At 43.1% G+C, this 27,456-nt stretch overlaps 1 protein-coding gene across 3 annotated transcripts in view; it reads right to left on the bottom strand.

Annotated features, from left to right (window-relative positions):
- Nucleotides 1-8,643: 8,643 nt before the first annotated feature.
- Nucleotides 8,644-27,456, bottom strand: part of SETD5 (SET domain containing 5) — a 68,490-nt gene continuing 49,677 nt past the window's right edge. For 2 of the 3 annotated variants that reach the window (XM_042449631.1, XM_042449632.1), the window contains exons 17-24: nucleotides 25,465-25,594; nucleotides 22,145-22,398; nucleotides 18,946-19,002; nucleotides 14,971-15,429; nucleotides 13,712-13,986; nucleotides 11,579-11,712; nucleotides 10,914-10,999; nucleotides 8,644-10,782 (exon numbers count right to left, since the gene is read on the bottom strand). In XM_042449631.1, the coding sequence (XP_042305565.1) occupies nucleotides 10,129-10,782; nucleotides 10,914-10,999; nucleotides 11,579-11,712; nucleotides 13,712-13,986; nucleotides 14,971-15,429; nucleotides 18,946-19,002; nucleotides 22,145-22,398; nucleotides 25,465-25,594 (2,049 nt within the window). In that variant the 3' untranslated portion in view covers nucleotides 8,644-10,128. The remainder of the gene's footprint in view (nucleotides 10,783-10,913; nucleotides 11,000-11,578; nucleotides 11,713-13,711; nucleotides 13,987-14,970; nucleotides 15,430-18,945; nucleotides 19,003-22,144; nucleotides 22,399-25,464; nucleotides 25,595-27,456) is intronic. The other variant, XM_042449633.1, reaches the window with a different exon arrangement.

Genomic DNA, 27,456 nt, shown 5'->3' with positions numbered 1-27,456 from the left:
GCAGGAGTTGCAGTCTGAGAATAATTTGAGGGCCACCACCTTATGGCCACCTCTTACATATTGAATGATTGGGTAAATCAAGCCAAGGAAGCTCAATCTGGTATTTTCAAATGGTAATGTAAACTTACCATGGGGCAAGTGAGGGGGAAGACACGCCACTGTATGAAAGAGTAAACCACAGTGGTGTAAAAGTCTCACTTTTGATTTTACAATGCCATGTATCTTATGTCTTTTCTTGCTCCCCACTAAGCTAATTTTAAATGTGTTGCCGTTCGGAATTCAAACAAAGAAATACCATCTCTCTCCTTCCTCCCCACATGTACCCCAAGTTTTACCAGGACTTCTCATGTCCTCACATCATACTATGTACTTTGCATAGATGAGAGCCAGCATGGCATAGTGGTTTGAGTGCAAGACAATGAGTCTGGAGACCAGGGTTCGATTCCCAGCTCAGCCATTGAAACCATTGAATGACTTTGGGCAGGTCACACTCTCTCAGCCTCAGGGGAAGGCAATGGCAAACCTCCTCTGAACAACTCTTGCCAAGAAAACCCCATGATAGGTTCGCCTTAGAGTTGCTATAAGTCAGAAACAACTTGAAGGCACACAACAACACATGTTGCATAGAGATAGGAAATGTCACTTTTGGAACTATACTTCCCAGAATCCCACAGCAAGCGTGGGGGAATACAGGATTAAAGATGTTCCATGATCTAACTTTACAGCTCTCTCCTCTTTCTGCTATTCTACACTGGCTGCAAATAGCTGTTCAAACTTGAGATGGAGATCTGTATCCTGTACATGCACACCAACTTTTATTGTAATCTCTCAGTTTATAAATATCAGACCAAGAAGTGCAGGCAAGGCTTAGCATCAAGAGTACTTCTGCCTAAAATCAAAGTGAAACAAAGCAGATCAAGTATTTGCTTATTATGTGAGTTTGGAGCAGAACCAAAGGTGCCAACACAGATAGGTGCTTGATATAGCATAGTCTATAGGTGGAATTGGGACATCTCACAGAGATCACCTCTCTGTAGGCACAATCCTTAACTATTTTATTTCACATGGGTGAGTCTGCAACTCAATTCAGACACATGACATTCTGATCCTACTGTGGCAGTTAATGCAATTTAGAGGCTAGTTTAGTACAATGGCTAAAAGAATAAACTGTGGAACAGTGTCTTTTTGGCTTGGATTGTCCATCCGCCGATGAACAAATTGACTAGCCTCAGGCAACCCTTAGCCTTCAACAGCAAAATGGATTCATTCCCATTGTAGAGATTTGTTGCAAGAATGACTGAGAATGGAAGCAAACGGAAAACACCAAAGGCAATGTGAATACATAAATCATACGCATCATTCTCAGAACCACTCCTTTGTGCTGTATTACCAGAGGTGATGTAGTGAACAGATCTGGGATCCCAAATGCTTGAAAACCATTCTGGTTAGTTTCTGAGAGAAGCAAGGATTGACTTATCTGAGATGAAATGCTCAACCAATATAAAAACCATCTAAGAAAATAAAACAGTGCCTAAACCTCTGGTATGCTAAACCACACAATACAAGAACATAAGAAAGGGGGTTCTGAAACATCTATTGAGGTGGCTGTCATTCAGCAGAACTGAGTCTCCTAGCTTTAGGGTCATTACACAAGCAAACCTCTTCATCCTGATATTGGTGAGTTTTAAAACTACCCAGATTGTTGTAACAAGTTATCCTCCAGATTATCATTAGAGGGCATTTACTGAGAGAGTGGTCAATACGTGTAAGAAAACTGATCTATGGGGGAGGGGGGGTAGAAGCCCTCATGCTACATATTCTTTATCATGCTAAATCAAAGAATAATAGAGTTGGAAGAGACCCCAAGGGCCACCCAGTCCAACCCCCTGCCATGCAGGATCACAGTATCAAAGCACCCCTGACAGATGGCAGTCCAACCTCTGTTTAAAAACCTCCAAAGAAGGAGACTCCACTACACTTCTTTTCCTTCTGTACAGGATAAGCTAGATCACCCTTTTCTTTTCTTCCCTCTTGCTCTAGTTGAGGCAGGTTCATAGCATTTTATCCACACTTTGCATTCTCCTCAGGAGGCCTCCGAAGATTCTCATGTGCATGTGCAGAGTTCCCTGTGAGAGCCGTTCTCCGTGTCCCAAAGCACAAAGTGACAGACTGTGAGGGAAAAGAACTGAGATGGAGTCCTTTCAGATTGCAGAACAATGCATCATTTTTAAAAGGCTCAGCTGCTTAACACCACCTCCGTGTCTCTGTACGATGTGCACAGGCATATTACTGCAAAAGCTTTCCAGAGATTCTAAGACTATTTTGCTGTTTGAGGTGAAGAACAAGATGGTGTCCCCTTTCCCTCCATACATAGAAGCTGACTGGACTAGTGTGTGAAACTGTGACACCGGCAATGGGACAGCACACCGAAGGGCATTGAGTTACCTGAGAGGATGAAGCATAGCTGCACAACACACAATATTCTGTAACTCCCCCTCTGCCCAGCACCCAGAGGGCAGGCCATTAGCTTAAAAAAATTGATTAGTAAAGTCCAAAAACCATTGTCAAGATCATCAGCCTAAGAGCATAATTCATTGTATTAATTATTGCACCAGGTGTTCACTTTTTATAGAACCCACAGGCATCCTGCAAACCAGAGTGGCAGTTCTATGCAAATCCTTCCAAGGCTGCAAATTAGAGCTCCTTACCCTAAAAACCATTTCATTAATCAGAAATGAGAGGAAATGAATAACAAAGTCACAAGTCAAAACATGCCATCCTTTATGTCAAAAGTTTCACAAACATGGGTCTGGTTACGTTCAAAGCAAAAGATGAAGTTGTTTCCCATTGCTACCATATTAACATAAAAGGTTGTGCTTGATGCATCCCTTCCGGGCTCTGTCAACAATTTTGCCACTTCTCTCTACCCCGTCTGAATCTGCTGCTGGAGACAGCCACCTCACTCTGCCTCACTGCAGGGCCAGACCTAATTCAAAACCTCTTCTTGATGTGCTAGCTTAACAGCCTGCAAAAAAAGGAAGGCTTTTTCACTGGCACATGAACCTCCAAAAAGCAAAAATGTAGAGAGCCTCCATCTTTATAGCCAGAAGTGCAACAGCTTTGAACAGCTTTCATTGGAAGCCGCCTCGATCCAACTGGAGAGGTGGGATATAAATAAAATTTATTATTATTATTATTATTATTATTATTATTATTATTATTATATTTGAACCCTATCACCTCATCAAAGAATAATGGGGTTAATGGCACCCTTGGAGTTGGTGCCACCTGATGCAGGGGAGAGCAGTGGGGGTAGGACTGCCATGGCCCCTGGAGAATCGTCTGGGGTCCAGTGTGGCTGCAGACATGGCACAGCCCAAAAGGTAGACACTGCCCCCCTGCAGCAGCCTGGGCTGCTTGAGGGGATAGTGCTATGGCCTCCAGAGGGTCATTTGGGCTCTGGCACAGCTGCTGGGCAAGTGAGAAAGTGATGTGAGCCCTGGTAGCCCAGTAGTTAAATACCAGTACTACAGCCACAAGGTTGTGAGTTTGATCCCAGGGCTCCAAGGGTGACTCAGCCTTCCATCCTTTCATAGGTCAGTAAAATAGGTCCCCAGCTTGTTGCGGGCAATTGGCTTACAGATTGTGAACCACTTAGGGAGTGCTGAATTCACTATTAAGCAGTAAGAAATGTACATGCTACTGCTATGTTATTGTCTTCTCACTCACCCAGCAGCCACACCAATCCCACGGGGTGTACAACCCCACCAGATGTATATCACCCCTATTGGGGTGACACCCAGTGTGGTCCACACCCCAGAAGCAGACATATTCTACACCAACCATTGGTGTCACTAAGGGGATGCCCTTAGTGACGCCACTGGTTGGTGTAGAATATGTCTACTTCTGGGTGACCTGGTGAAATTGGGCCAGTCCAGGCAAGCATTGAGTCTGCTGCTGTCTCTGGACATAAATGCTGCAGAAGGAGAAAGCACTTGCTTCCTGAAATTCTCATGATGGATTTCCCTCCGAGCCCTGTCCGTCAAATGCAATCTGATCACCTTCTGGAGAATCACCTTTGTGTATACTTCTATAATCCAGAAGGTTATAGGGAGGGCCTTTTAGATCAGGCGTCCTCCTTTCCTCTCCAGACCCGGCCCAAGTTTTGCTGCCGAACATGACCCATTTCTGTGCGTTGACCCCCACCTGCAGTAGAGGATGCCGCTGATCTTGGTGGTGACACACTGCTACACCTTGTGCTGGTGCCTGCTGCTGGCTTTCTCCATCTGTCTCCATAGCAACCCAGTCAGCGTAACTATGGAGACTGTTGATCACGACGCTGCCGGTGCCAAGGGCGCATGGATGCAGACAGGACGCTAGTGGCAAAACACAGGGCAGCAGGTGGAGAAGAATATTCTGGACAACGCTTCCTGACTGCAATCAGGTTTTTCACCCTTGAAGAAGGCCAGTGGAAAGGAATAAAGCATTCTTTTTTGAGCCAAGGAAGTTCCTTTTAACAGTTAGTCACTGCAAAGATTGGAGACTGCATGCAGGTAAAAAACAACCAAACAAACAAACTCTAGCATGTTGTGCACATTGTAACCCAGATCAAGGAATGAACAAGTGGGCACATCCTCCTTCCTACTAGGTCTGCTTCTGTTTGCTCAGTCTGTTCTGTAAGCCAGCCAGCCATGCTCTCGCCATTCTACACCATTCCCCCCCCACCAAAAAAAATGATACTCAGCATTCATTGAAGATGCCTAATCTTCACTGAGCTGTGGTTGGAGGGGAAAGGAAGAAGAGGTATGTTACTGCTTTTTAACATTCTGAAACTCTTGTTCAAATTTGAGGGTTGCCCAAACATGCCAATACCCTTCTCCAGTTATCACGTTGGTCCTTTTTAGCATTGTTTTGGCACTAAAACACCCAAGTGGGAGTGGATACATAGATGGAGGGAACAGTGCCACTCTAATTCTTCTTTGGTCAGGCCTCACCTGGAATACTGTGTCCAGTTCTGGGCACAATTCAAAAAGGATGTTGAGAAGCTGGAGCATGTCCAGAGGAGGGGCACCAAAATGGTGAAGGGTCTGGAAAAACATGCAAAGGAAAGACTTTGGGGGCTGGGTATGTTTCTCTTGAAGAACAGAAGGTTAAGAGGTGATGTAGTAGCCCTGTTTAAATATTTGAAGGGGCGTCATATTGAGGATGGAGCAAGTTTGTCTTCTGCTGCTCCAGAGAACAGGACCCAGAACAATGGATGCAAGCTACAGGGAAAGAGATTTCACGAAAGTGAGAACTGTTCAACAATGAAATATCCTGCCTCAAGTGTGGTGAAGTCTCCTTCTTTGGAGGTCTTTAAAGAGAGGGTGCATGGCCATCTGTCAGGAGTGCCTTGTTTATGAGTTCCTGCATGGCAGAATGAAGTGGACTGAATGGCCACTGGGGTCTCTTCCAATTCTGTGATTCCATGATTCTAGATTCTCTGGATTCTGAATCTGCAGCAAAGGCAGAGAACAGTTACTTTCCTGCAGACTGTGCTTTCACATTAGAATAATCAATATGCTGGAGCCACATCCAGGCAACCCTTTTGAGATTTAGTTTAGTTTACAGCTGCTGTGTTGGTCCCACAACACTGCACCCACATCTTGGCACGCTTACATGCAAACTGCTTTGTCAAGAATGGCTGCGTTTCTCTCCCAAGCGCTTGAAATCCTTGTAAATCCAATGATTTGTAAACTGAGTGCTGTAGCTGCAGTCCTCCCTGAATGCTTAAGCTGTCATGTTCACTGCAATTCACTGCTCTTTGCTCAGAGAAAAGAGACCACATCCAGCATTGATTAATTCTTTGCTTTGGTAATGTATATGGATAGCAGCATTTCCCTCAGAGAGCAACAAGACCTCATTGGGATTCCTTGCTGCAACTTGTGCTGAAGCTGAGAGGTGTAAGGGAAACCCAGAAACATCATTATAATGCAGGGAAGATGGTTTTGTTGCTGACCAACTGAATAGAGGTAAGGGCAGGAGATCAGGAAACACATACCTCAACTGAGCTTTCTTGATTTTCAAGGAAAATGCTTGTTTATGTGCACACAGGAAAGGAAAGAATTATCACAAATAAAACCCTGCCTTCAGCCACAATAACTTATTACATACTATATCACTTCTGATAAGGTTAAGAGAGAGTTAGAGTGGCATTGTGGTTTGAGCATTGGAGTATGACTCTGGAGATCAGGGTTCAAATTCTCACTCAGCCGTGGAAAACCATGGTGGGACCCTCGACAAGTCACACCTCCTTAACAAAAGCAAACTCCCTTTGAACAAATCTTGCCAAGAAAACACTGTGATAGAGTTCAAGGTTGCAGTAAGTCAGAAATAACTTGAAGGCATACAACAAAGGTTGTTTAAATGGGACGATTCATCATTATTCAAACCAGTATGGCCAGAGTGGGAACCTATGACACTAACCTACAGCAGACCATGGCATGATATAATCTGGTGATGTATCCTCAAGCCCAGAGCTTGGCAAAGTTGCTTTACTACAGGCTCCAGAATTTCCCAGTGTATCCACTGTGTACCTGTCTGTGGGATATTGGGAACTGTAATTCCTACTCACCCTGCAAGTTGATTCAGCTCAATGGTGGCTGTCCAAGGTCTTGCTCAGGGCCACCACCTTTCAGTGAAAATGCAGAGGTCTGATCTTTGAGGCCATTTGTATTCAAGTGTGCTACAGTCTCTTCTGCTCACCGACACTATTTTGCACCTCCAAAAAAAGATTAATGAGTTTGGCATGTTTAAGTCAAGTCCCAATGAAGTTTTTGCTCAGACTGGCAGCCCATAAAGGTGCAGCCTATAAATAGGTGCAATTTGTGGCACTTAACTGAACCTTGTCATTGTCTCTTGGCCATCCTACTCTGAGGGTGCTGTAGCAAAGTAACTCTCCCTGGCCCTTGCAATGGAGAGCAGTCTTACCAGCAAATACTGGGAAGAAATTTAGACCACTCCCCTCTGGCGCCCCCTTGTGCATCCAAAATTGGGTCTGTAAAATATAGGCATTAGCAAATTGAGCATTAGGAATCAAGATTACTCATGAGTAAAGTTTGTTTTGTGCCTTCAAGTAGTCACTTCTGACTTATGGTGACCCTAAGACAATTCTATTGCAGGGTTTTCTTTCCAAGATTTGTTCAGAAAAGGGTTGTCTTTGCCTTCCTTGGAGGCTGAGAGTGAAACTTGCCCAAGATCACCCAGTGGGCTGCCATGCATGAGTGAAGATTTGAACCCTGGTGTCCAGAGCCATTGTCCAGTGTTCAAACCACTACACTACGCTGGCTCTCTAAAGTATAAAGTAATCCTAAAGAACCCTTGAAGATGATACCTATTGATTCTTTAGCTAAAAATGGGCCGCGAGGTTCACAATATAGTCATGCTTTGTTCAGTGGCTTTTGGAATTGCTTGTGTAAATCCATGGTGTCATGTATAATTAACTCTGGATAGTTTCCAAGCTGCTTTTGGTCTTGCAGTGTTTCTAGTTTTAATCAAAGCAGTGCAAGCCCGAATGTGAGTTTTCCTGTCCCTTTGTCCGCATTCTCAGCACAAAGGTCTCTCATCATCCCCGCAGAGGTGTTCACACAAGCTCCCACAGGTTGCAATGCTGTCTCTGCTTGTGTTCCCTAAATATGTGAGACTGCAAGGTGACACTATATGGAGACATGGCATTGAACACCATCAGTGCCCTGACAACATCTTCTCCCTTTTCATTTGGTAGTTCTGGCACCAGCATTTGGGCAAGTGGGAGAATAGGTTTATTAACTGTAAACATTTCTACACTGCGATGCAAACACATTGCTAGGACTTACAAAAAGAATAAAATTATTAAATGAAAAGCAAATGAAAAGCATTAAACTAAGAGAAAAATAACCATGAAGGTCATACTAAGTCAGAAGGGTTAGAACAGTACAGTACTAAAAATCTCAGGAAAATAAGATCTTGTCACTCAAAGGGCACACCAAGGCTAACTTCTCTGGACAGAGGGCATTCTACAACAGGGAGGGGTCTTCCAACACTACTTGAAGATGCTGAAAACTGAACTGGGAGCCTTTTGCATATGGAACCCTCTGTCACCAAGCTGCAATCCTTCCCTTAACACACCTTCACCACAGCAGTGAAAGGGCATGGAACCAGTCTTAAAGCTTTGTGCCATGCCACAAAGGCCTAAGCCACGAGTTAAAACTGTTGACGATGCTGCTTTTGGCTAAAAGCAGAATGTCAGTTTAAAAAAACCACCCCAGAACCCCACTGATTTTGTATTAAAGAACTGCCACGCAAGCCAGGTTAGGCATTTCTAATTCAGAATAGAACACAAGAGAAATGAACAGCACATGTGGAATACTAGCCACAAAGAAATCATTCCTCTCTCAGTTGTGGGAAGCCTCTTCAAGACCCCTACTGCAAATGTTCCAGAGCTTTCGTGACAGTCACCACTTTCCATGGATGAGTGGGGATTCGAACCCTGGTCTCCCAGTATCCTAACCCCAATGCTCAAACCACTACAACCCGCTGGCTCTTTGTACAGTAAAACTAGTGCCCCTTTAGCTTTCACATTCATTTTGTGTAAAACTAATTTTGTCATCAGAGAACATGCAGTGATTTTCAAGTTAAGTATTTTATTATCAAAATTATTACATCTCTTGTGAAAGTTCAAATGTTACAGCACAGTGTACAACCCCGCTTTAGGGCAGCACTGCAGCCCCCCTCCCCAGCACCCTGCACGTCCAGGAGAGTCCTTCATGTTCACCAGCTGCTCTCCAAGATCCTCTCTGGCAATGCTCACCCAGCAAGGCATGCGCAGCATGACAGAAAGAGAGGCTGCAAAGCCCAGTGAAGTTGACACCCTTTTATACAGTATACAGGACACCCGTGCTCCGGGTGACAAGTTCCATCCCAACACGCTCACAGCCAGACACTTTGAGGAAAGGCTTTTATTTAAACTCTTCTCTGCTTTGATAATTTTTTTAAGTCTCCCCTAAGCTGAATGAACACCTGATTTCAGTGAGTTAGAGAAACCTTGTAACAGTCCTAATTAAAAAAAAAGAAAGAAAAAGAAAAACAAACAAAAAGAGAGACTGTGCATCTGAGAAATGAGGGAAGACATGCTCACGGCATTATCTTATCCAAGAAGAAAGGAGAAGGTCCATGGGCAGCACTGGGGTTAGACCTGCCTGATATTTGCTAGCCTACTACGGTTATAACTGAATATAAAATCAGATAAATAAAAACACACGCTTGATAGTAAACAAGTGAGAAAAGCTGGCAACTGTGTGGAATTGGATAGAGCACCCAGCAGAACTGGCAACTGTTCTTGGACCTCAAGGGATGGTAGCAGTCATCTCTCACATACTTGGGGATACTTTGGACAGTAGCAGCAGCACCGTCACCAAGCTGGGTATTTCCTCTCATCATCACCTGCAAACTCTTCCAACAGACTCCAGGACAGTCAAGCCAAAGTACCCCTTGCCCATGGTCCTCTTCAGTATACTCACGGCAGTGACAGTGTTAGGGACACCTTCGTGCACACTTTGCCCTCTCACTCACTCATTCTCTCTCACACATATACACACACTCACACTGCTACCAGCCCCATCCCATAGCTCTCTGACCAGAGCCTGGACACCATAAATGCTCTTGCTTGCAACTGGAATGATCAGAATGGACTACACCTCCCACCCTCCCTGACCCAGAATATCCTGGGAACCCAACCCTGCAGAGAGCACTTTGGGATTTTGAATAATGCCCCCCCTCCCCCATATCCCTCTCCCCTATTTTTTTCTTTTTCTTTTTTGATTTGCACTGGTTTCATATTCAAGCTTTCCTACCTGCCCAGATGACTACAGCTAAGGGCACTGGTAGGAGACAGAGGCCAGGCTACTCAGCACCATTTGCTTTCTACAGCATACTCAGGCATCAGGGAGATGCTTTGCTACAGGCTTTGCTGCTACCACTGTCTCCTCTTTCCAAAGCCAAGGGTGGCTGGCAGTATACTCTCTTTCACTCTCTCTGGTACAGCCTCAGCCTCTTGCCTTTCCAGCAACACTCCCCTAGAAGCGGCTGCTGGGGGCAGCAGGGGGCTTTGCCCTAGGAAAGACCGGTCTGAGTCTTTACGCCCGACCCTGGAAGCTGCTGCAGTCTGTATTGATGGATGCTGCTTCCTCCTCCTCGGTGGGAGTAGTGCTGCGAATTGGAAAGTGCTGCGGCAGGGGTTCTGGAGCTTTGATAGAGAGCAGGTGGGCCAGAGGAGGGAGGGTTGATAGTCCGCAAGTCTGACTGAGAGGGCCTAGATGAAGATGATGATGAGGACAACGATGAAGGAGGCGGGGGTGGTGGTGGAGGAGGAGGGGGTGGTGGTGGAGGAGGAGCACTGCAGCCAGCAGTTCCCATGCAAGGGTGAGACCCTGCTTCAGAAGAGGGCAAAGAGTCTGCGGCGACTGTGGGTTGGATAGGGCTGGGAGCAGCCGGTGCAGGACAGCTCTTCTTCAGAGCACCACTACCAGAATGCTGCTGGCCACAATAATACCCAGAATTCCCTGCAAACATTGTTGAAGAGTCCGTGGATACCGAGGGGGTGGAAGAAAGAGAGGATTCCGAGGAATTGAGAGGTGGAAGATGCCCCGTTCTCTGGGACTGAGACCTGTAGCTGTATCCAGGTGATGGGATGGGGTGCCCTCGGTATGGAGAGGAGCTCTGAAGAAGGATCTGTGACTCTGCTTGTGGGCTATCAGACTGTAAGAGCTGGAAGGCAAAGAAAAGAAGCAGTCACAAACCAATGTAGAATTGGCAATGTCCTGCACTAAACAGTTGTGTTACATCCTTATTCTAACTACACAGATGGCACAACACAAGAGTAGCATTGCTTCCCATACCTGGTAGCTATATCGGGAAGGACTGTAAACAGCTGGTCCCTTAAGGGAAGAACCGAGGGGGTCTGCTGGGTCCCCTTCCATGGCATCTGGAAGGCAAAGCAGAGGAAGCTAGCATTAAAAATGACATATTTCTGGTTCAGAAAAGCAAGTGACGCAGAATAATGATGGGTCAGGAAAGTCCTCCCCCCAAGAGCTCAAATATTAGGAAACCTAAGCTAAATGAAGAAAACACACCTTGAACTCAACAGCAGGAAGAGAAAAGTTAAGGAGGAAACTGTCTTTTGCATAACCAAAGAGTCGAAGGGGGCTTTCCCGGCCACGTAAACCTAATATTTTGCCTGATACAAAAAATCTGGAATTAAGAGCATCACCTCTAATTGATGGTTGGTAAACCTCTGCTTAAAGATGTCTTTTTAATATGTAAAACTGCAACTTCTTGTGGAAATTACTGAAAATACACAGTCTTCTATCCACATGCCGACCACAAACCTAGAAAGAACATTAACAGCTTTGTCCGAAGTGGTGTAGGCTGCTCAAAGTGGACTGGGAATTTCAAAATGCACAAATAGCATTGGCTGTCTTCACTCCACAGGTAGCACCACACTTGGAATTTGTGCCTTCCAAGGGGATTTCACTGTTTTTGCGCTTTCTGCACCTCTACTTACCCACTTCTCTCTCTCCAATGCTCTCCCGTGTGGGTGAGGGCTCTCCCCTATGGCATATTTTAGCACTACTACGCAAAACCTTCTCCAGAATGCCTCGGCCTTCTCTGAGTCGCTCCACTGAAGTGGGCACCATCCTAAAGCAAGACAAGAGAGCAAAAATAAGGATTTCAAAAATTAATGGAAATGTTTTATCACTGCTTTATTGTATTTTATGATTTCTAGAGGTGCCCAAGGATAGGAAGGAGACACACACACACACACACACACACACACACACGTATGTACGTATTACAAACAAGGCCAGTGGTGCTCCTGCTGCTTTGAAGGAGCTTGCCTTACTGGCTTTCCCACAGTCAGTTAGGCAGATTTCTGGTTTACACAATATACGCCCTAAGGCTCCTGCACACAATACATCATACTTTAGTTCCTGAGCTACATGGTTTTTTAAAAAAAAACATCATGGACTGACTGCATGGAGTCCTCCTCACAATAGCTAAAGATAATCCATTAGAGATGAATAAAAATCTAACCAAGAGGTAACATCACCAACCATTTCTCATGTTACTAGGAAGGCAAAAGACCCTGAGGTTAGATTCCTACGCAAAGTATGCGCATGGAGTAACAATTCACATCAGAACTTTCCTACAGCTGAACAATTCTTACTCAGTACTCCTTAGATTTTTTCCAACTATAGCTCTGTTGAAAAAAAATCTCAAAGTAGTTAAGGTTGTTCTATAGATTGGAACTGTTCCTTCTGCAAAAGGAAAGCTAAATCTAACCACTCCATGGAAAGTTTCGGGGGCTCCACTCCAGGATGGTGCAGTACAGTCCCCAGTTAATGTATGAATGAGGTTGGCATTGCAGAAAGCAAAATGTTCTGTAACTCTGCTTCATTGTGAATTGCTCACCAAGAGAATTTTGACTTGGAAAATTCTTTTTTCTGCCGATGATACAAATCATATGGATATATGACAACCATTTTATGCTAGTAAAAAGCAGCCTAGATGACTCTGTGCAGATCACTGCCTTTCAACTTCTTTATAGTATCACTGAAATGAAAGCAACTGTGTTTTGTGAGAGTGTTGTGAAAGAAAGCTTGCAAGCCATTGAAGTGCTAGATTAATCTCAACAGCCAAAATGTACTCTTCAGGAATGTTTGCACCAACTTACAATTATGTTTGTAGGCCAGTTTTAAAAAGCATCCCCCAGTTTAGAGCTTTAAGTTTCTGGGACAAGCAAGAAGAAAGGGCTGTTACTCTGTTTCCCAAAACTATCTGGCAGCCAGTGCTGGACTCAATGGAGCCTTGGCCAAATCCCAACAGGTTAATCCACAGGTAAAAAGATCAGACAACTTCTGTACAAGTGGTAGAAGCTGCCCAGGATCAAGCAGGATTAAGATAAAGGCCTGTACGGACAGGCCAAAATAAAGCTGCTTCGGGTCACTTTGGAGGTATGCTGTTTAAATGACACACGCATTTTAAGAGGCCAGAAGTGGTGCCAAAGCTGCACTCCAGTCCTTAGGACTAGAGCATGGCTTTGGTATGGCTTCTGGCCTCTTAGGACGCATGCATCATTTAAACAGCATACCTCCAAAGTGACCTGAAGCAGCTTTATTTTGGCTTGTCTGTACGGGCCCAAAGAAAACTCAAAAAGCCACGTGTCTCAGAAATCTGATGGATACCTTTGAATGCCACAGTAAAATGCAACTGTAACCCTACAGTAAACTAGTTTTGTTTGCCATAAGATACAACTGGGAAGTAGCCAATGGATTTACACAAATGATACAGTGGCTAGTGCACTGAGATTGGATATAGAAGGCACAAGATTTAGATTTCCACTCAGCCATAAAAATCTTGCTTTGAACAAGCTGCTTCCATTGAAACTTGTTTCATAAGGTTGTTGTGAAGATATACATCCCTAACAATTTATACTACTTTACACTGAAAGGCTGAGATTGTGCTGGGTAACTACCCAGCTGCTACCGAAAGATCTTCCTGCTGCAATGGGATTTCCACAATAAATGATGCAACAAGACAAACTGGAAAACTTCATTATCTCCACTGATCTCCTACAGAATATCAGTTCTGTATTTTTTTACTTTGAGACTCAACAGTAGGTTAATATAATACTCACCATCTACTACTGATGCTATCTTGTGATTTGCAGTGTGTGTTCCCCCTTGGTTCTGGCGGACTGACTTCCTCTAGGTGAGACAGGGAGGAATGTGAGGGAGAGAAGCCATGTTGGGGTGAGGAAAGTGTGCGGGCTCCTGAGCCTGGCACTGAACCAGTTTCCACATCTGTCCCAGAACAGCTGCCACCTAGTCGGGTAGGTGTCCCTGTGCACCGAGCAGAATCGCCTCCTTCCTTGGCTTCTTGTTTTCGTTTACGGTACTCCAGCAAAGACACCTAGAAGAGAAAAGTGATTATCAACCTAGCCAAGTTCAAGTGAGGAATAGCTGTAAAGCCAAGAAACCAGATACAGATATGACTCTTTCCAAACTGAAGCCACTCACAGAAGGGGAATACATACACAATGCTCAGTAACTAATCATTATATCACATAATAAGGTTTTGCATTCATGGATGGACTTAAAAGATACATTTGGCAAGGCTTTGTCTAGAGTATGTTTCTTGGGTTTGCTGGACAAGCAAGGAATTTGCTTTCCAGACTACTGTCAATAGTTCTGCAGTTGGCATCACAACCAGATACTTTTCAAAGATATGGCAGTGTTAGCCAGTAAAATCAGTATGTAAGGAGATCTTGTAGCACCTTTGAGATTAACTGAAAGAAAGAAGTTGGCAGCATGAGCTCTCACAGCTTTCAGTCTACTTCCTCAGATGCATTAGGTGCTACAAGATCTCTTTATATTCAGATATTTTGTTTTATATTTCAGGTTAAAATGGATCAGAAGAGAAGAGAAGGGGCCTAAGAAAAAATACCACTTAGCACAAGATGTAAACCATGTGATGGATGAAAAGGAACAGATGAGGGAGTAGCTTTTCACATCCAATATAGGTCCAAAAATCTGAGAGGGGTGAATTTACCACCAACAGCTACTCAGCTCTGGAATTTTCCATGTGTGGTTCTGTACAGGCACAAGACCCAACTGTGTGAGGCACAGAAATCATGAAGAAGAAACTTATCTTTAGGAACAGACCACCAAGGCTCCTCTGAACACTAACAATCCCCACCTCTGACAAATGCCTCAGATGTTCTTTTCATCAGTTTGATCAGCTTGCATTTCTCTCACCTGCCTCCAAATGGCACCCTTTTATATAAAGTCCTCTGCCAATACTTTCTACCCCCCCAATCCCCCTTCAGATCCTTCCTTTTCTGAATGGGGTGTCCCTCAGCACATGCACACATACACACACTGTTTAGATACTTACTTTTTTCCTCTGTGGAGGGTTTTGGGGTGCTGATCTGACCCCATCACATGTTCTCTCCCCACAGGGAGGTATGGGTCCATGTGTGACCTCTTTCAGCAATGCCTGCTCATGTCTGCCAAAGTATCCCTCTGCAGGAGAATTGCAACAGCCCTGCTCTGGATTCAGAGGCTTACTATCAGTCAGTTGGGGAGACTCCCGTAGCAAACCATCTGCCCGGGGCATAGCGTTCAAAGGAGAGAAGGCATACATTAAGTTAAAATCCGTCCGAAAAGCCTGGTCCGAGCTTCTTAGCAGTGTCTGACCTTCCCCACTTTTTCCTGGGAAGTTGGTCTCCAAAGGCTGGGATGCTGGATCTGAAGGCCCTGAAGGCTGCAACAATAAGGGCCTCTCAAGGTTGCTGTTAGTGCTGGTGTCGAGGAACCCCGCCTTCGACATGTCAAGGTCCGTCCTGAGGCAGAGCTACGAGAGCCAACAAGCGGGTATAGAAGGGTAGGGAAAGGGAGAGGATTGAACAGGGCAGAAAACCAGGTGAAAGGGGCAGACAGAGACAAGACATTCAGTCAGGAAAGGTCTCCCCCTTTCTCTGGACAGCACACACTGCTTGCCTGCTATTTGTTCCCAACCCACTGAAGCCCCTTTCATGCCCCGCCTTGCTCTCCTTTCTTCCTGTTCGTCTATAGTTGCAGAGTAAGTCTCTTCCTTTAGGTTGCAAACTTCCTGGAGAGATATTAAATTTGCAGGGCCCCTCCCCCTTCTGGAAAAATGTGATGATGCTCAAATGAGCCTTGGTGTGGTTTCCAGGTCACAATTTAACATAAAACATCACAACCATTTCAATAAAAGGTGAAGAATCAACAAAAAGTCAAAGGCAAGCAGATACAACACACACCAGGTACTCTCATCAACCAGCCTCTTCACAGTGAAGCAATGACAGCCACACAAAGCAAACACACCTCTCCACAACATTCAAAAATCTCATGTAGCACACATGTCCTTCATTACTACACGGTACAAAATCTAGCCTTTATATGATAGTATGTAAGCTCTGGGCAGAATCCTGGCTTGTCTACTTGTATCTAACAGGTTTCTCATCCTCATTATTGCAAGGTGAAGTTTCAAAAACAGTTGCATAGTTATTTTAAGCTAGAGATGGAGGGAACTACAAGAGGCCTTCTATTCAATGTAAGAATTTCTTTTATACCCACCATACTCCCTAAATCTTCTATTGCTATCAATTCCCCATTCTGCACCTATGCACCACTGTCCAAGCTGTGAGCATTTAGCAAAAGCTTCACATATCTCATCAGAATAAGACACGAGAGCATAAACCTAATTACATACTTCATTCCATAACTTAGAAAATGATAAGATCAATCTTCTGAAACCCAATAACCTCCAGAGGTGTTGGATTATGATTCCCATCATCCTCAACTACCAAAGTGGGGAAGGTTACTCAAAATTGTTGATAGTCCATTGGCCATTAACCGCAAGCTAGGCCATATACCCACCCAGGAACAGCTTCTACTGTCAGCTGCATGTAACTGTGGCCCTTTTGCAGTTATCTAGAAATGTCACCTCAGAGATGTTTTTATTGGAGATTTCTATGTGAACACTGTGCTTGTAGGTTACCTACAACAGTGGTCCTCCCTCAACTGAACAGATAAATATATTAAATGACTCTTGGAGCAGATATACACTGGAAAGCAGTAATATCCCAAAACTACTTCATATATCTATGGTACAAGATGTATGGCACATTTATGGCACAGCATTTGTGCTGGGCCAATGCAGCCAATGGGCTGTGGGCTGCTCAACACCAATTCATGTCACAAATTCTTCTAACCCATAGCTCCTAAGAAAAAACAACATTTTTGGGAAATGCTACCTGCCACTTTCATATGTTGGGTTTGGGAAGGCACTGAGCACTTAGAAAATATACTTTGGCCAAGTCATCAAGTACTGCCTCTTCATAATATGCAGTGGGCAGATGAAAAATAGCTTGAGTGCCTCTCATAACTTTGGCACATTATGCCAACACAGCACATGAACATGGCTTATGTTCAATGGGAGAGTGGCCACAGCTCAGTGGTAGAGCACCTGCTTTGAATGCAGAGAGTTCCAACAATGTAATAGTCTATCCTCCAGGCAAGATCTTGGCCTCAGAGGGAGCGACCAGGCAGACCCAGCAACATCGGGGACTGCCTGAAGGAAGAGGCCCCTCCCTCCTCAACTGTCATCTTGGCCTCAGAGGGAGAGATCAGACAGACCCAGCAACATCAGGGACTGCCTGAAGGAAGAAGCCCCTCCCCCCTCAACTGTCATCTTGGCCTCATAGGGAGAGATCAGGCAGACCCAGCAACATGAGGGACTGCCTGAAGGAAGAGGCCCCTCCCTCCTCAACTGTCATCTTGGCCTCAGGGGGGAGGGAGCGATTCAAGGCCGACCAGCAACATCAGGGACTGCCTGAAGGACGAGACTTCTCCCTCCTTTACTTTTCACCTTGTATTTGTATTGTATTCAATTTTTACTGTACACCGCTATAATCATTGCGGAATAGCGGTCTATAAATAAAATTTATTATTATTATTATTATTATTATTATTATTATTATATACTGTAAGGATGTGTGTCTGTAGCATGGGTGCTTCCTCCCTTCCCCTATATATGCAGATAGATCAAATGTGTGGCAGCTGTTGGCTGTCCAACATTCCTGTTTGGTACATTCAGGTTCAGGGCAGTTTCAGATTGGATGTGGCATCTAGTACATTACTTCAACTGAATCCCCAGGAAGCTCCTAACCCTCTTAGTTCTCTTGACTGAGAAGCATCATAATGTACAGTGGACCCTTGTTATACGCTGGGGTTTGGTTCTAAGATCCCCCGTGTATCCGTGTATGCTCAAGTCCCATTAAGTATAATGACATAACAAAATGGTGTCCCTAATAAAAAATGGAACATCAAGGTAAATTTATACTTTTTTGGAACATTTTCAAACCGTGTATGCTTGAATCCGTGTATAAAAAATCCATGTATAAGAAGGGCCGACTGTACAAACACTTTCTTGAAAAAACCCAATGCCTCAGCATCCCGACCCCAGTTAATTATCCCTCCTTCTTAGACTTTATAGTCTAAACTCATATGTTTATTTTAGAAACTGTCTCTACTGCTTTCCATCAGGGACTACATCTGACATCAAACAAGGATGGGAACTATGAAGCTGCCCAGATGTTACTGAACTGCAACTCCCAGAATTCTTCACCACTGCCTGTGCGGACTAAGGCTTGCAGTTCAGAAGCATGCAGAGGAATGCACAATTCCCATCCCTCCAAAAAACAACAACAATGAAACAAAACCTTAACACAAAAACAGACTAATGTACAACAATTTAGCACTTCTAAATCTCTTGCTAAAGCCATATTGCTCTTCATAATACAAGATGCCAACATTTTCCCATCTGGGCTCTGCAAATCAATTAAATGTAATGTAAATTTTTCTGAGCCCTGTATTTGTATCTTGAGGAATCTGGGCTTTGGGGCACAGAAGAGAAGTGGTGGAACTAAAGAGATGAAATGAACGGCAGATACTGCATGCACATTCTGCCTGTGAAGCACTGGCCAACCATCAGCAATTAAGAGACAGATTTGCTCTCTGTGCTCATGCAGCTTCTGTTTTTCCTCTCCCTCCTGCCCCACCAGCCCCAAGGGAAAGCCACTTCAGAAGGATTAACTGGCAAGAGGTTTGTCTGTTTCTTCCCTTTCCCACCCAGATTTGCCTGATTTTAGCTACAAAAAAATCCAGCTCCACTAGCCCCTTCCTCCACAGCTTCCCCCTATCCCCTACCCCACCTCCCTCCAAGCGAGTGCACGCACACACATACATACACACACACACACAAACAAACATACACACATTCAGCACCGCACAGACAAACTACACACACACTCTCCACCTCCAATTGAGATGGTGTGATAACTACCTCGGGCGACAGGGACTCGGGCCTATGCGCAGGGGAACTCTCAGGGGAGGATACGTTCTAGGAGGGAAAAGCATCTTGTTATTCATCTAATTTTACAAGTCAAAAAGCAAAACAAAATAAATTAAAAAAAAGACAAGCTTAGAGGTTAGCCTGGGGAAAAAATTAAAACAACAACAAAAAGAGAGAGACTATTTTGGGGATGGCCTCAGCAGTCAGGGGAACTGAACATCTTATATGGATTTCAGAGGCTAACATTGCACAGAATTAAAAGACTGACAGAAGCAGAAAGATAGGGTTACTATATTTTTAGGATCCAAGTCAGAGAACATCAAAGAAATTAGAGCAGTTCCTGATTCCTTATGTTCTAGACCTAGACTTGGGAATGAGAATCTGGAGTTGTCATGGGAAAGAACAAGATACCAACAACAGTCTATTTATACCATAATCCAATTTAGGGTGAGTCCATCTTTTCACTCCATACGAACAATGTTTTGCTTTTAGATCAGGTTGAGGACTGCATGTCTATTTGGACCATAGGTTGAGGGCTGCCCAGATCAGACCGTAGGCTTCTTTAGTTCACCATCCAGCTCTCTCAGTAGCCAACAGGAAGCCCACAAGCAAGACATACACAAATGGGCACCTTTTCCAATCATGTTTCCCAATGATATATAATGGGACAGAGAAATTACTAATGATCAAACTGTGCAGAAAACCTTTAGGTGATTGTTCTCTAAAATGGGCTACTGTAGCACATATAAAGTTAGGGTTCTTACTTCAGAAGGGAAAATGGACATGAAGCCACTCCCTCCTCCTTTTTAAATACAGCATTTCCCCCAAATATTTAATGTTGGGACACTGTGTCTAACTATTGGGTAAGGAAAAGTATCTTGTCATCAGAGCTGGGTCATTGTGACCAATGGCTTTGCCCCAGTTGTAACATGTCTCAGGCTGCTGTAAGAAAATTCTGGCTACTTGAGACCTGTTAAAGAGGAAGTAGGCTAAGGGGATGATGATAAGAAGAGAAGCAACACAGGCACTAAAACCCATTCTGTATTAGGTAGGATAATAACTAACTGTATTATGAGGAACACAATTAACTTAGGACCTGTCCAGATGCGCCCTTTGTGGTGCATCCACGACGTGCTAGGGTTGCCTCAGGGCGGCGCGTGCACACGCCCCGCAACCCTAGCATGTCATGCACGCCCCGCAGTTGTGCAGCACCATACATACGATGTGCGCAACGATTACGTTGCAGCTGCGCTGCCTCCAAACGGCGCTGCGCAGCTGCGACGTAACCACATCGTCTTTGCCGCTTTGTGGTACCGCAAAAAGGAGCTGCTTTTGGGAGCTCCTTCTTTGCTGCGCAGCAGCGCCACACAATTTATATGCTGTGGCACTCCTGCGCAGCAGAGAAAGGCGCAGAGGAGATGCCTCTTTTTGGCAGTCTGTACCCCACCTTACTTTCCTTACCCCAATAACTCCACAGTTCTGATCTGCCTTTTAATAGATTGCTCATAAAAAGGAGTTCACGTGTTATATTGTTTTAATGTATCCTATGTTTATGTGTGCTAACTTAGAATGTTTAAATGGTTTTATGTATTTTAATCTATGTTGTATCCTGCCTTGGACCTTGGAGACAAACAGGTAAGAAATAAAATTATTATTATTACTACTACTACTACTACAGGAAAAAAACTTCATTATAATATACTCCATAGAGAGGAACGTTTCTCTATGGACATTATCCTGCTAACCTAAACCCAGCAAGATTCCTCCCTTAGCTATGCTGAAGTTACAATCCCATTTTCTGATAGAAAGGCAACAAAGAAATATTCAATAAAATAAGATGTCTTGAATGGGTGGAATGGAGTGAACAAGAAAAACTTCAACAACAACAAAAAAAAGGGAGAATGGGCAGAGGGAATCTTACACACTGCAAAATACTTTTCCTACTTACAGATGAAATAGTGTACTGTGGGTAGGTAAAGACTTAGCCACACAGTAGCAAAAGCAATTCATTTTATTGAAAAGAACAGAAGCCTTAGAAGCCTGACAAAGGTTTGTTATGGCAAACATCTTTTAAGTGCCAGTCCAAATTAGGAGCTCAAACTGGGACCACAACCCAATTTTTTCAAGATACAAACCCCTGATAATATTCCAAGCCACTGTCCATATGACTGTTGTTGTTAAGGACACCTGGGCCCTATATTAATGTCAAGATTTTATTTTCATGAACCCAATGGGTTGCATGGTTAACAACAACAGAATTTTGCTGCTGTAAAATAGTAAAATCAGCAGAATTCTGCAAATTATTAGAAATCATACAAATAGTTTTGATGTGCATAATTTAAAGATAGCAGAGTTTTAATTTTAAGAATTGTGGTTGTCTTTGTGAAGAATTACTTTTCTTTTTAATGCAAAAAATGGAAAACTCCAACCGTAAATTTCAGCGTAACATCCCAAAGAGTAGTGGATCAAGACTCTAGAATCCTCAGTCATGGATGACTCAACTGTCATCCATGTAAGTATTTCTGCAGATCTCTGCTAAGGGCAATAAGAAAGTTGCCCGCACTTTTCCAATTCACCCCACCCCAAGCATACAAATAACACATGATAAGCTAATAGAACACTTCAGAATGAAAGCATGGGGTCCTGCTTGTCATGTAGAAAATTATAAAAAATGAGACCACCACAGCTCATTCATGCCTTGTACTCAAAAGCTAAACAGACATTTTGAACAAGAGGGAAGTAAGCTGTAAAAGGAATGGGGAACATAGTCAAATGAAGTCAACATCATGCAGATGGGGAAATCTTGAAATGCGATACAGATTAAGTCTTGCAAAGCTTTAGGAGTACATGCAGAAGAGAGGCAGAGGCTGGCAATATATCTGGATACTATATGCAGGCCTTAGTAAAGGTGGGGTTGTGCAAGCTGGGGTTTAGGAGGACATTGCGAGGACAACAATGCCCACAATAACTTGAAAACCCCTGCACAATGTAGTATCCATATACTATGTATAAGGATGAAGAATAATGAGACCTTGATCTACTTGGTGCCTGATTCTCTGAATGCGCAGAAGAATGTTAAAAAGCCATCTATGGCATTTGTGGTCTAACTATGTTCCTTAAAAACAATATTGATGCACATGTCCTAGGTTAGCAGGCAGATCTGCTACCCCCACTTCCAGCCCCAACATACCTCAAACTGAAGTGGAGTATTGCAACGACTAGTAGCCAAAGAGGGAATCGGCGAGAAGATCATGCCACAGCCACTACGGCATTCCTCCTCTCCTGGCACAGATGAAGAGGATGTGGTGAGATGCGGGCTCAGCGAGTCTGGAACTGAGGGGTCAGGAAGAGGGGGAGTGACAGGGGATAGCGGCCTCAACAACTTGTTAACGTTCTGTTCCATGAAATAGCGAGACTTCCACTTCTTCAGAGGACTCAGTACATCTGAAATGTAACACACAGTCAAGATGGTGACTGCACTATCATAAAACCCTAATCTATGCTCAAGGTTGCTCCCTCTACAATCACCCTCACATCTGTAGCTTTGACTCTTGCAACAGCACTAATAGCTCCACAACTCTAACTTTGTTGAAAGACAGAGCTGCAGCTAAGAGAACAACATTCCAAGCCTTCCACAATTGCTACCTCTCTATTGTGCACACTATCAAGCTTTCCTTGGTTTAGCTGACTTCCTGAGCCTGGAGTGCTGGTTTTCCTTAAATTAATTTAGCAGATGAAAAATCTGACAGTAATACAAAGTGAGGCTGAACAAGAACTTAAACAGTCCAGCATCTACATTAATGTTCACAAGCCCTATAAGAAGTCTTCCTGCTGATAAAATGTAGACCTTTATTGGGCAAACTGTTCTGCCTGAAATTATTTTAAATGTTCCCTTAATGTCAGAGGATTCTTTTTCTGTGTCATTTCCACTTTGTGAGCATTCTTCACAAATAAGTCTCTATTGATTTCATTTAATTGGATCTGTCTTTTGTAAATTGAAGGGTTCTGCTCACTGAAAGTGTTTCCCCCTAATTTTGGGGACTCCCCCTTCCTGCCCAACACAACAGTTTATCCAATACAGGGGATGGGCTGCTGTGGGGAAACTGACTCTAACATATTAAGTCTGATTACAGTGCCCTTCTAGTAGCATCTATAAGACCACACAGTGAGTATAGTACTGACATAAAGGGGAAAAAAAACCTTTTCCATTTTTCTGTCACTGGAAAGTTCTGCTTTTTCATACACAATCTAATCTATTTTAGTAACCTAAGACTTCACAACACTGCACATCTATGGAGATTATCACACGGATGAGGCAAGCATCCTCCTCCCATCATTAAATTGTTTCATTCACACAGAGGAAAGATTATCACACACACACACCCATGCTTATCCCATCGAAAAACAGTAATGGATGCATCACTGGGCATTAACCAGAGTTTCCATTAATACTGAATGATGCGTCCACTGCTGTTTACCGATGGGACAAGAATGGATAAATGCACAGGGGTGTGATAATCTTCCCCCTGATCACATGCATGAAACAATTTAACGACAGGAGGAAGACACTTGCCTTCTGTGTGATAATCTACTATGAATCTTAGGTCTTGTGCTACACTCAAGATATTCTATGTCCTCTGGAACATTTTAGGTACTCTCCAAGAATTATGTAGTCAACCGCTACTCATAATCTCAGATTATTCACATCATTTCCACAGCTGTGCAAGAGGTGGCTTACTAGTTGCCACATGGACAGGAGAATATCTGAAGTCGTGTCACTTCCTTTGATTGACAATCAAAAAGTGATTACTCTACTGGAGGCTGCAGTTCTCCAAGGTTTGGCTATCTCTCCTGGAAAAAAGGATTTATCATCCCCACAAACTAATCTCTGGGAGAACAGTAGTCCCAGCACAGCTGTGAATGCATGGTGGGAGATTATGTACCAATTTTCACTGCAGAATAGTTCCTCAGCCAGGCTTTTAATGCCACTGCTATTCACTTTGTGTGATAGTACTGAAATATCCCACTGAGATGCTGATTTCCATCTGTGAACTATCCTTTGCATTAGAATCTTTTGGGAAAACTCCTATCCAGTTTCCCATCTCTCTTGGATCATGTCTCTTTATCCTCTCCAATCATCCTAGAATTGGATGGGCTACAAAAATCTGCCCTTCCCAATTCTTAATTCTACCCAGAGCTTGGAAGTAACTAGTTACATGAGGAATAACCAATAGTTGTAATAATGTGACTTGCAACAATGAGGTGGATGGGATGAAAGTGTATTTTATACTATGGGCCAGGAGCTTCCAAAACTAAATACCATTAAGAAGTTACTAAAAGTAGTTAATTGGCTACATTTGAGAAACTGGTAAGTAAACAATTATTTGTTAAAAGTTGTTACTACAACAGCAAATAACTACTTTAGATGGGTATTTATAACTGTAACTAATTACTTTTTAAAATAACCTCCCAAACTCTGATTACCCTTTGCACTAAAATGGATTCTGACTCACAAGTAAGCCCATGAAAGTCAGATATTTCTGTGATCTTTTAAAATATTGCCAAACGTTTTAAAGTCCCAGTCCACCCCAAATTCATACAAGTCTCTCAGAAAATACAGACTTCTATGCTGTTATTATCTGTGCTCTCACTTTCACTCAAAATTATAAATTTGCCCAGAACTACTGCTTTGTCCACTTTATGCGCCTCTAACCTTTGTGCAACAAACAGTTATCTGTACACTGCCTAGGGCCTCGTCTGACGTCCTTGGAAAACTGATCCCTGACTTGGGTAGTTCGCCACCCTCTTCCTCTGCAAAGACAGATGCAAGGTTACTATTTTTATAACTCAGCTTTTTGCTTTGTTCACAGATGTAATCTCGGGCTACAGAGTGGCTGCTCAGGTGCCCACATTTTATGTAGTTGCTACCCCAATCAGTGTTAGACAAAATAATTGCCAAGCAAAAAGAGATGGTTTTCACACAGTGTACCACTTGCTTGGAGGGAAACTGGACATTTACTTCTTGAGAAAACCCAAAGAAGAGTGGGCTCAGTCCTCTCCCAATTTGGTGAAGAGGGCCCTTTCCCTCTGGTATTGGTATTAAACATATCTTATTAATCTGCCCCCACAGATGACAGAAAGAGCAGCCACCTAGCAAAAGAAACTCCATTCACAAAGCATATATAGTTCTGCTGCTTGTCTTTCTTGCATTCCACATGTCAGGTTGCATCCCAGCAGGGATGGTGACACTTTTAGGGTTTCCCATAACCTGTGTCAACAGCTAGCAGCAGATAATGCAAATCTAGGTTCATTATCTGTAACCTGTGATTGTCCACTTATACAGATAGGAAAAGCCTTTTACATTTGAGTTAGTATCTTAAGGCCAAAGTTTAAGTAGATATGGGAACGTGGTCCTATATGTTATTTTTGTTCTATTTTTTTTTACCATGTGCTTTGGGATAGAGAAAATAGCTTCAGTGTATCACAAAGTAAAACAGCATCTCAACCAACCTGCATTTTCCTTGCAGATGCCAGAAGTGCTACTGCTCTCACTGCTTTGGTATAGACACTGGGCCCTATTCTCTTGGGAAGAAGCTGAGGGCTGAGTCATCTCTTCTTCCAGAGCTTGCTTCATCCAGCGCTGTAAAAAGAAATCTTGCTGAATGCACAGGCTATATTCCAGTGCAACAGAATATACATTCCCATATGTATCAGTCAATGTCAACCTCCTTTTTTAAAAGATAAAAGCAGATTTTGATGCAAATAGTCCAGGTTTTTCAATTAACATGTTCTAAACTTAAATCATATTTAGCTGACAAGTTATGGCTTAGCAATAGAAGAATAAGGCAAAGAACAGTGAGTGAAGAAGAGATTTGTGTGTAAGGGAAAAAGGAACATGCAGTCTGGAAAGGCTCCACTCCATGAACAATCTGCTAAGTTGTCAACATCCTATTTGTCTTTCCACAAAGGCATGAGAATTCAAAGTCTTTTTTATATGAAAATAAAATATGTGAAATCCTTACCATCATGAGATTTTATACTTTGGAAGTAACAATGTGTTTGTAAATGGAAATGCAAAAACAGTAAGAGACTGCTACCCCTAATCTGAGGCTGTCAACCACTTTAGTACACTGAGCTGTAAAAATTAAGTTGGAACTTTTTCTTACTGGTTGAAATGAAACACATAAGAATATGTTCTGCTGTAAGAAGAAATAAGGGACGCAAATGCAAGTTCTTGACTTTTGTTCAAAACCAATGCTTGGGTTAGTCAGATGTTCACATGGAGAAACAGACTTATTTTGGACCAAATCAGCAGAGACCTCACTGTAATTAATGCTCCTCCTGCTGTGTCTAAGTCACATATGCCAGAGAGCTGTTTACCAGACTGAAAGGAAATTGCTGATTTCTGGCAAGGCTGCACCATGGAACAGACAGTCGACAAAGTCAAAACCATAATGTGAAGAGGAAGATATAATCACAAATAAGCCAATTCTATGTTACCATAAGTGCCCCAAAAACTGTGGAATTTGATAATCCAGATTCTATAGTTTGACCACTCCACTTTAAAAAAAAATGTTTTCAGCCCTTATGAATATGCAAAACCTTTGAAAAATGTTTTGGTTGACATAAGCCAGTTCTGTTTTTATCCCTTCCTATACTAACATACCTAAAATAGTTTGGAAAGCACACTGAAACATAAAATACATACACTTTCTTAAATTCTACAGAAGTATGTTTTAAATCAAGAACTGATGTTATACTGACTCAACAGATGCATAACTGATGATATGCAAAGTGATCAGACACTTTTGGCTAATCCTTTATCCTCAATCTACTTGAAGGGTAGCACAGAAAGAAGGGGAAAGGTGTGATATTTTTTTTGGCAGCAGTGGAGTCTCCTTCTTTGGAGCTTTTTAAACAGAGGCTGGATGGCCCTCTGTTGAGATTGCTTTGATTATGTGTTCCTGCATGGCAGAATGGGGTTGGACTGGGTGGCCCTTGTAGTCTCTTCCAACTCTATGATTCTAAGTGGATAGTAGGTATTGAGTGTTTGTGTGCCTTCAAGTTATTTCTGACTTATAGCAGCTCTATCACTGAGTTTTCGTGACAAGATTTGTTCAGAGGGGTTTTTGCCTTTGCCTTCCTCTAAGGCTGGGTATATGTGACTTGCCAAAGGTCATCCAGTGGATTTACATGGCTAAATGGGGATTTGAATTCTGGTCTCCAGGGTTGTATTCCAATGCTCATATCATTACACTACGCTGGCTCTGGTATTAACTAGACTATTTTTTTTTTAATTTAAGATATCTGGAGTGCTTTCTAATATAGATCTTTAGCATCAAGGGTCTAGCTATACTTATCTTTCAGATGTTTCTGTAATTCCAGTTGTGTTTTTTAATTGATGTATTAAAATATTTCCAAAATACCTTGAGTTGGGCGGGGGGGGGGGGGTCTGGGCATGCTACAGTTCCACTTTTATATAGTTTATTCACATCTGACGAC

The sequence above is a fragment of the Sceloporus undulatus genome, chromosome 2, assembly GCF_019175285.1.
Source record: "Sceloporus undulatus isolate JIND9_A2432 ecotype Alabama chromosome 2, SceUnd_v1.1, whole genome shotgun sequence".
In the NCBI taxonomy this organism is placed as follows: Eukaryota; Metazoa; Chordata; class Lepidosauria; order Squamata; family Phrynosomatidae; genus Sceloporus; species Sceloporus undulatus.
This window is presented reverse-complemented; position numbering and strand designations above follow the sequence as displayed.